At 43.3% G+C, this 10,402-nt stretch overlaps 1 protein-coding gene across 1 annotated transcript in view; it reads left to right on the top strand.

Annotated features, from left to right (window-relative positions):
• The window catches only part of sugt1 (SGT1 homolog, MIS12 kinetochore complex assembly cochaperone), a 176,677-nt gene that overhangs the window by 152,752 nt on the left and 13,523 nt on the right, over positions 1-10,402 (top strand). Inside the window, exons 11-12 of the mRNA XM_037682068.1 lie at positions 4,563-4,653; positions 9,624-9,796. Of these exons, the coding sequence (XP_037537996.1) occupies positions 4,563-4,653; positions 9,624-9,796 (264 nt within the window). The remainder of the gene's footprint in view (positions 1-4,562; positions 4,654-9,623; positions 9,797-10,402) is intronic.

The raw sequence follows: 10,402 nt of genomic DNA, 5'->3' as shown, positions 1-10,402 counted from the left end.
AACACCATCACTATTCCAATAACAACACATTCAGTGTAGGACAACACTCCAGTAGTCAATTACATGCCAGGGAGACAGAAAAGTGGGTGAAGAATTTATCTGACAGAGCTCACCTAGCCAGAGACAGAGATTCTTGCCAGGGGACTGAACTTTGCTGTTGCACCAAGTACAATTCCTTTGGTGGATATGATCACAACCACAGAATCAGCCATCCGCAACAACAAAATTAAAGAGGGTGAAGCAGAACAACTCAGAATCAAAGTTTCAGCCTGTCTCAGCAATGCCAAACCACCACCTTCCAACATCAGTAGAGAGGAGAGGGATGCACTCACCACTCTTAGCAAGGACAAAAACATCATCATTCTCCCAGCAGACAAAGGAAGGTGCACAGTGATTCTGAACCAGAAAGACTATCATGAGAAAGTTATGACACTCCTTAGTGACTTAAACACTTATGAACCTCTGAAAAGAGATCCAGGAAGTGGTTACAAGAAGAAGTTGATAAATTGCCTGAAAATTTTGGAGCAGGACAAGGCTATTGACCGTATTCTGTACCACAGACTGTACCCAGGGGAGGCCACACCTAGTCTGTATGGTTTACTTAAAATCCACAAACAAGGTGTACCTTTAAGACCTATTGTTAGCATGATTAACTCAGTCACTTACATTGTTTCCAAATATCTGGCGTCTGTACTCATCCCTTTAGTTGGCAGCTCAGAACACCACATACAGAACACCATGGACTTTGTGGATAAGATGAGGGATGTCATCATGGAGACTGATGAAACAATGGTCTCTTTTGATGTCACATCACTCTACGTGCATTCCTGTTGATGATGCAGTAGAGGTGGTCAAGTCAAGTCAACTTTATTTATAGAGCACATTTAAAACAGAACCTGTTATCAAAGTACTTAACAACAACAACAACAACAACAATCAATGAGTAAATTAAAGAGAAAAATATATAAACATATATATACAATACACTAATAATGATAATAACTGAAGAATTAATAAAAAGCATTTAAAACATAGGGTCACAGATTAAAAAACACTAGATCAATTTACACTGTATGAAATGCATGAGAAAACAGATGAGTTTTAAGCAGGGATTTGAAGTGAGGGAGGGAGGTGGCCTGCCTGATGTTGGGGGGCAGGTTGTTCCAGAGCTTGGGGCCCATGACTGAAAAAGCCCGATCTCCTCTGAGCTTCAGTCTTGTTTTTGGAACAGCCAAAAGCAGCTGATCGGATGATCTCAGGGCCCGAGAGGGAACGTAAGGTTCCAGAAGCTCAGAGAGGTAAAGGGGTGCGAGGCCATTTAGGCATTTGAAGGTCAACAGAAGAATTTTAAAAACTATCCTCGTACGAACAGGTCAGTTTAAGATTAAAATCAGACACCACTCTGAGCAGCAGGACCATGCTTTCCACAGAACAACTGTGTCAACTCTTGAAACTGTGCCTGCAGTCAACCTACTTCACATATGGGGGCCAATATTATAGGCAGAAACATGGGTGTGCTATGGGGTCACCAGTTTCTCCTATTGTTGCCAACCTGTACATGGAGGAGGTAGAAAAGAGAGCCTTGATGTCCTTTTCAGGGACACCACCAAGTCATTGGTTAAGGTATGTTGACAACACCTGGGTTCAAATTAAATCTCAGGAAGTCCAACATTTTACTGACCACATCAACTCTGTGGATAAATACATCAAGTTCACACAAGAAGATGTAAAAAATGGCAGGTTGGCTTTCTTGGACTGTGAGGTCTCAGTCTCTGATAGAGGACATTTGCAAACTGAGGTGTACCTCAAACCCACCCACACAGACCAGTATTTGCAGTTTGACTCCCATCACCCTTTGGAGCACAAGTTAGGAGTCACCAGGACTCTGTACCACAGAGCAGACAGCATCCCCACTAACTCAGGAGCCAGGCAGAAGGAGAAATCCCACACAAGACAGGCTCTAGAGCAATGTGGATATCCTAACTGGGCCTTCCTGAAAGCAGAGAAGAAACCCAAACTGGACTCCAGTCAGCCATCAGGTGAAAAGGAAGAACCCAGACCAGTGGTCATTCCGAATGTGGCGGGAGTATCAGAGAAACTGAGACGTTTAATTTCTAAACACAACGTCCCAGTGGCTTTTAAACCCCAAAATACATTACGGCAAAGACTGGTTCATCCCAAAGATCCAGTCCCCCGGCACAAACAGAGTAATGTTGTGTATGCTGTTCAGTGTCAGGAGGGCTGTGATCAGTCTTACATTGGGGAAACTAAACAGCCACTGGCCAAAAGGATGGACCAGCACAGAAGATCAACATCATCAGGCCAGACTCTGCGGTCTACACTCATCACCAGGCCAGCGGTCACTCTTTCAGGGATGAAGATGTTCACTTCCTGGATAGAGAGGAATGATGGTTTGAAAGAGGAGTAAAGGAGGCCATCTTTGTGAAAAGACATCGTCCATCATTAAACAGGGGTGGAGGCCTCCGGGTTCAACTGTCCCCCTCTTACAATGCTGTGATTGCTAGTGTCACTCAGCCCCCTGTGAATAGTAAACAGCCATCAGTGTGCTAATGACCCATCGTTAGGCTGATGGTCCTTCTTGACCATGTGAGCAGCTGGTTTTGGTTGTCAGCTGCAAACTGGTTGATCCACTCTGAGAAGGTGCTATTTAAGAGACTGAGCTGAATACAGCACCTCAGACTGAGGAAGTCTTTCAGATGAAAGACGAAACATTTCTACTTTTTTTTTTTTTTTTTTGTAGTTTTGCTTTGCTTTGTTTTTTGAATGTCCAGAGGACAAGATTTAACGTTTTTAGAATAATGATAACATTGTGTTTAATGCTGAAGTCCAAACGTTTTTTATGTTTGGTGACTGACGACAACATTTGAGCGAGCGGAGTCACTGCGGAGGAACATACGAGCCGCCGACCCGTTGAAGTGCTCACAAAGGCTGGATTCCGATCCCTGGCAGGCAGGAGGACTGGGAGTCCTAGACGGAGGGTGGACACTTTTTTTTTGTTTTTTAACATTTTACATTGTATAAAAAATAATGTTTTTTTTTTAATCATTGAAGAATAAAAATAAATAAACGGTGCAGGCTTAATCATGAAATCCAGTTGTCACTTTGACTTTATTAAATAATCTGTTAATTAAAGTTAACTCAGCTGAAAAATCATAAAAAGACAAAATTATTGTCTCTCAGGATTATTTCCCTCAAACATGTTTAAAGAAGAGCCTTTAGTTCACCTTTATTCTAACCCACAGATGTACAAATCACAAAACAAGAATTACACTTTAAATCACTAAAATAAAATCTGTATGAAACAAAACCACATATCTAAATTGAACACTAAAAGTAGACACAATGAGTGCAAATACATCAAATGAAGAAAAATATAGAATTTTAAATATAAATGTTTTTGTAGAATCTGGTTCATTAGATTTAATTCATTTCAGTTTATTTATATAGCACCAAGTCACAACAGAAGTCGTCTCAGGGCACTGAACAGAAATATTCATATGTAAAATAATTTAACAGAAACATTCATATTAAAAAATAATAATTTAAAATTATTTATCTGAGGAGCAGACTGATTTGAATTTAACTCATCGCAGAACTGTCATGGTGAACTTAAGTTCATTAAAAGTTCAATAGCAGGATTTTGGATTCTGGACACGCCTCCAGAACCGGTCCTGAAGTACAGCACAAATCAGGCTGATCTGAGCAGAGTTGGGGCTGAGTAGGAGCGGGGCAAAAGGGGCATTAGTTGAATCCATCCAAACGGCTCGTTAAGGTTGATTACTTTTCAGATGAGTTCATGTTGACGTTTTCGGCGGAGGTGTTCTGTTTTTAGTCCATTGCAGAGCAGGAAGTGATGACATGATGGTCTAACAGTGCATGGCTACACACACCACCTCATCAGCCTAAAACCGACACCCCCCACCCCCCGGTCTACCTCTCTGCCTGCACCCCTCATAAATGAATCATCGCGTCGCCCAGCAGAGCAGAAATGTTCCTTAATTGCATCGACATCACCAGCTCTCTTTGGCATGCACACGTATCACATACACACACCATTAATAGGTGTTCAGGGAGGGCGTTGGGTGGGGTGGGGGTGGGGGGACATGCTGGCGTGCTTCTCTGCTGTGTGACTGTCAGTGCAGCTGATTGTTAAAAGCATGTGTCCACAGCCTGTGTGTGTGTCTCCCCCTCATTGTTTTCCTCTCCCGTGTTCTCCTGGCGTAATGATTTGGATCAGATGCTGCTGTGTGGAATTAGGATTCCCCCCACCCCCCCTCCATCTCTCATACTGGCCTTCTGGCTGACAGGCATCTCGTTAGTGTGGTATGTCTGTCAGTGAGGTTTGAGATTGAGCTGTGCCCCCGCACATCACACACACACACACAGAGCTCTGAAGAAGTCATCCTCCCCTGGCCTCGGTAATGATCCGATGCTCGGCGCTTTTACATGTCACTCTAATGGAAACGTTATTTCTGTCCCCGCGCTCTGAAGGTCTCCATTTTGTTACATATTGTGTGTTTATCTCTCCCCTCTTCTGTCAGGTGGAAATCAAGATGAAGAAGACGGACGCCATTAGATGGGAGGAGCTGGAAGGAGAAGGACAGGAGGCCAGCATCAAACACTTCAATCCCCGTCAGTCCTCGACGTCACTTGTCTCCTCTGTTCTCCCATCTGCATCCTCCCGTCACTCTGTCTCAGCTGCTGCTTCTTTCTTTCTTTCTTTCTTTCTGCAAAGATCGATATGAGCTCCTGTTTGTCTGTTCTGTTCTAAAATGAGAGTGGGCCGTCAGGCCCGGCTTGAGTCTTTCATTAGTCTGACGGTGAGAGTGGGCAGGCAGAGGGAAAGGTATGACAACAGGATTTCAGCCCACACATTCACGTTACTGCAGGGATTAATTGCTGATTTCACTGTGTGAGAAAGTCAAAGTTAAGTGTGCAGCTTGACCCCAGTTTAACCTCTGCCCTGTCTATAAGACCCCCGCTCAATTCAAACTCCTTATTCGATATTTCACGCCCATATTTGACCTGAATCTGTCTGCAGTGGGTCTGTCACCGTGTTTATGTAAATCTATGTCTGGATTACGTTTCCCACTCTGCCGCTCCATCTCTGGCTGGGATTATAGTGGCTGAGTAACAGAGAATATAAAAATGAAATCAGAATGAGTCTGTCCCAGAGGAGAGGAGGCTCATTCAGGGCTGCCTGTCCAGTTCCAGTGGTGGGGAGTCCATGTCCAGCCTGTTTCAGGTCTAGGCTATCAGGACATACAGGTCTTAACCAGGCTCTGAAATGTCCAAAGTCTAACCTCCAGAGTGGAAAAACACAATTTCTACCATTTTATTATTTACTGAACAAAAATAAAGACAAACTGAAAATGATGTCCACCCCATGGTCCAGTAGCTTGTAGAAGCTCTTCTAGCAGGAATAACTGGTTATTTATTGGCTTCTTACACACTCTCCTGTCATTGTGCAGCAGGGGAGTCCAGTCCTGGTCTTCAAGGGCTACTACCCTGCATGTTTTACCTGTTTCCCTGATCCACTGGTTCAATCAGTTCAGAAGCCTGGTAATCACTCGCTCATTCAAACCAGGTGTGTTGGAGCGGAGAAACATGCAAGATGGTGGCCCCCGAGGACCAGGGGCTTCATGCACAAAAACGTACGTCCTTTTTCACTCAAAACTTCAGATGTATCAAGAATGAAATAGAGCTGAACGATTGTGGAAAATATTCTATTGTGTTCTTTTACCTCAATATTGCGATTTAATATGTGATTATTTTTCAATGTCTTCTTCTCTTGTATTTTTCAACAAACACAAGCAGTAAATCTGTTTCAGTTGCAAAAAAAACTCCACTGTTTTCAGCTCCGCAGCAACTCTGTTTCTGCGTTGTTTCTATAGCTCGGGGATAGCAACTTGGCTAAAATGTGTGTGCGAGGGTATTCTATACCGCATATCCACTGTGTTTACCAAAGCCGTAAACCCAGGCTTGGTCACTACCAGTATATTAATGGGCATCAAGTCTTTCATTATGAACTCCATTATTGCTCGAGTTGTTTCCGCATGTAGTTTCAAATTATGTTCATATGGAGTAATACATTCAAACAAAATTCAAAACCATCAACATCAACGAGGACCCTCATCAGTATGCATACCGTGAGAACCGATCAACAGAGGATGCCATCTCCTCTGTGGTCCACACTGCGCTCAACCACCTGGAGCAGAAAGACTCTTACGTCCGTATGCTCTTTTTGGACTTCACATCTGCCTTCAACACCATGATCCCCAAAACCCTGATGGACAAACTATTCACACTAGGACTAAGCCCCTCCATTTGCAACTGGGTACTAGACTTCTTAACAAAGAGACCACAGTTAGTAAGGATCCACAACTTCTCCTCCTCCACCATAACCCTCAGCATTGGCTCTCCTCAGGGATGTGTGTTGAGCCCCCTCCTGTTTACTCTGCTCACCTATGATTGTGCAGCTACCCATCCAGGCTGTCACATTGTAAAGTTTGCAGATGATACAGTGGTGGTGGGATGCATCACAAACAATGATGAGTCCAGCTGCAGGCAGGTGGGACACCTGGAGAGCTGGTGCAAAGAAAATAATCTTCACATCAATGTGAAGAAAACCAAAGAGATGATTGTGGACTTCAGAAGGAACAAACACACCTACACCCCCCTGAACATAAGAGGATCTGCAGTGGAAGTGGTCTCCAGCTACAAGTACTTCGGTGTACACATGAATGACAACCTCAGCTGGGGCAACAACACTACCAGCCTGATCAAGAAAGCTCATCAGAGACTCTACTTCCTCAGGCGGCTAAGAGGAGCTGGTCTGGGAAGCTCAGTCCTCACCTCCTTCTACAGGTGTGCAGTGGAGGACATCTTGTGCTCCAGCATCAACGTGTGGCATGGAGACTGCACAGCTACAGATAGAAAAGCTTTGCAGAGAGTGGTGAAGGCTGCACAGAAGACTGTTGGAGTCGGTCTCCCCACCATCACAGACATTCACACCTCCAGATGCAGGAAGAGGGCCACCTGCATCATGAAGGACCCCACTCACCCAGCACACTGATATGTTTCAATGTTGATGTGTTCATGCATGCTCATCTACTCACACAGACTCATGCTCACATTTGTGTTGCTGTTCGACGTAATGTTTTTATGCTATTAGTGCTTAGTGTATATTTAGTTGATGTTTTTCTTAGTTCACATCTTAGATATTATTGTTTTTCTTTTACATTTTATTGTTGGATGTAACTGGGACCCTGTGTACATAATTTCGCTCCACCACACGTACCACATGTGGTGCGAATGACAATAAAGAATCTCTGACAGTTTGGTCAGTGATCCACATTGGCTGCTACTTTGCTTACTTTAAGTTGAAGCACTGGTCGTTGGCATTTTGGCCATGCCACCATCGTAAATGGCTTTGTGGTATTTTTTTTAAATGTTGATAAAGATTTGTGGTGTTACCTCGAGAGGCAGCAACAGCAGCAAGGCAGCTTCTGCACAATACATGTCGTTACACAGAATCTTCTTTTTTACAGCCAAAATAGTTCCAAACAACAGACGTGCTGCCCCTCTTTGGTACCAAACTTTCAGGTGTATCAGCTTCTGTCGAGCCTGACGCCATTGTGCAACTGGTTAAAGCGCAGTGTTGTCTTCTCCCGCTCTCTGCTCTGCTTTGCTCCGCTCACTCGCAAGTCACATAACCAGATCATGTGACCAGTCAAATCGCAGCCTTTACGATTAGAAAATCTAATTTTAGTATATCACAATATTATTGCAAAGGCAATGAATTGTTCAGCCCTAGAATGAAATGAGCACAGCTCCACGCCAACTTCATGGCTGGTGTACGCACGTTTCTATGGTTACTGGTCCATTGGTGTCACTTAAAGGTGATACTGGGAAACTATCGATGTGAGAACTATTATTGAACACTCCGGACACACATGATGAACAATTAATACATCCACATGTAGGGAATTAGATGAATGGATATAAAAACTGCACAAATTGGTGCAGAAATGATCTTTAACAACAATTACTTTAAGCTTATTAGAGGGTATAACAAATGGTGCAATACACAGAGAGCGTGTATTTAGAGACAGAGAGGAGTTCTGGCCCACGATGATGACCGGCTCATCAGACAGTTTAGTCTTCCAAGGTCCAAACTGATGATCAGTTCATTAAAACGTGTGATCAGCAGAAGCTGGAGGAGACTGAACCTCTGAAATCCCATTAAAGCAGCAGAAACACAACTTTTTTTTTTATTTTGGCTTAATTTTTCAGAATCAGAATAAACTTTATTGGCATTGCACCGAGATACAGCGAGATTATGTACGTACAGTTGTCCGAAAGATTGGCGGAGTGCACGAAGCTGCGGCTATAAATAAATAGCGCGGCCCTCTTATTCTTATTCAGAATAATATTTTGCTTAGATGAGAAAAGGAAAGAAAACATGAGAGACAGTATAAAAAAAAGATCTCTCACACAGTGTCCTAGACAGGGCACGATTTGAGGCATCAAAAAAAACTACCACAGCAAAGCAACATAAACAGATGTTATACATTTACATATAGGCGGTGAAAACATTGAATTTTTAAGGGAAATTCGTAGCATAGTCCAGAGCCCCCCCTCAGCCATTGTCCAGATAAGAGGTGACGTTCATCTTCAGCTCAGTTGAGGTTTTGTTACATGTCCACGACCTTGGGGAAGGGAGGGGTGAGGAAACAGTCAAAGCATCTTTGTTGTTTTCAAAACATTCCAGGAGGAGTTGAGATAAGTCCGGCGTTAAGGCCACAATTTGGGTCAGGCAGAACTTGTGAATTGTTGTTTCTGCCTTTTAAAGTCTCGCTGGTATATATTCCTCTGATGGAACTCCAAAAACAGCCGAATTGATCCTTTACGCCAAAAGTCGAGCTCACAGCTTCTCCAAGATTATTCCCACCATTCATGAGTGCTGGCAGTGAGTTCACAGTCCTGATAACAGCTGCTCCAGCTCCCTGCTGCAGCTCTCCAAATTCAGTCTGAGCACTGTCGAGCTTCGACACATCCACATGAATTTATAGACAATCCAGAATTCACCAGCCAAACAGCAAAATAACCAGTTATCATCATGAATCCAATTTGTTTCCGTTGAGGTAAGAGGGTCCTCCTTACCCTGACTCCTGTCGGGAGAAGTTGATCAGTTTTGTTGAGAGACCAGCTGATCCTTCGAATTAAGAGGTATGCAGAAAAAAAAAAAAAAAAAGAGGCTTTTTAAGGATTCACAGGACAAAAGAATGCAGCGGGGAAGCGGGTGGGGGGGCGGGGGGGGGAGATAGGGAAACACGTCTGGTAAATAATGACATGGATGAATCTGTTTTATATTTTTGTACACTTGAGGTCAATTTTGAATCATATGTGAGAACCTGCTGAAGACCAGATCATATTATTATCTAAAAACAGATTTTTAAAGAGGTTTAATTTTAGTTTTTTATGAGTGCAGATTAGAATGGTTTGTATATTCAATTGTTTTATATTAATGTGTTTAGGTGAACTTCTTTCTAACCTTGATGGTTCTTCTGAGTTGTTAAATCTTTTTGTTCTTGCCTCAGATCAGTACCCCACATCATCGCACCACACCCGCAAATGGGACGCGATGGTGTCGGACATAAACGAGGAGGAGAAGAAGGAGAAGCTGGAGGGGGACGCCGCACTCAACAAGCTCTTCCAGCAGATCTACTCGGACGGCTCAGACGAGGTCAAACGAGCCATGAACAAATCGTTTGTGAGTATTGTGCTCAGAGCGACATGCGGCGTTTGGCCCCGTGTTCACCGACCGTCTGCACGCCGGGAGGGACAGAGACTGAACTGACCGCTGGCCTCAGATCTGCTCTGACACTTTGTGTTCTCTCAGTTTACACAAAAGTTTAAGAAAACAGTTTTCTTTCTTTGTCCTTTTGATGTTACTGTCAGAAAGAGGAAGCAACTTCATTTTGCTCTCGTTGAACACATGATGACACATAATGGCGTAGTCTCCATCTGGGCAGATGTTAAGTTCCTCCTGCCATCCCACAGAATCTTCTGCCATCTTGGAATTTCAAATGGCCATAACTTCTGATCTGCTCAAGATATTTGAGAAAAAAAATGTGCAAAAAGTGATACAAGCACCAAATTTGGCATAGTTGTTCCCAAGAGTCAATTCCACCTGACTGGCCATCAAGAAAGCCAAGATTGTTGGTTTATTATTGTATTTATATTATTATTAATTTACTAATATGTGTTACTTGCATAGTACAAGGCTACTGGCAGCAGAAAACACACACACACACACACACACACACACACACATATAAAGGACAGAGCACAGTTCAGTGCACGGATCACAGCAGAT

This window comes from Nematolebias whitei, chromosome 9, assembly GCF_014905685.2.
Source record: "Nematolebias whitei isolate Nwh7 chromosome 9, NemWhi1, whole genome shotgun sequence".
Classification (NCBI taxonomy): domain Eukaryota; kingdom Metazoa; phylum Chordata; class Actinopteri; order Cyprinodontiformes; family Rivulidae; genus Nematolebias; species Nematolebias whitei.
The sequence above is the reverse complement of the archived record's forward strand: the minus strand, read 5'-3'. Positions and strand labels throughout refer to the sequence as shown.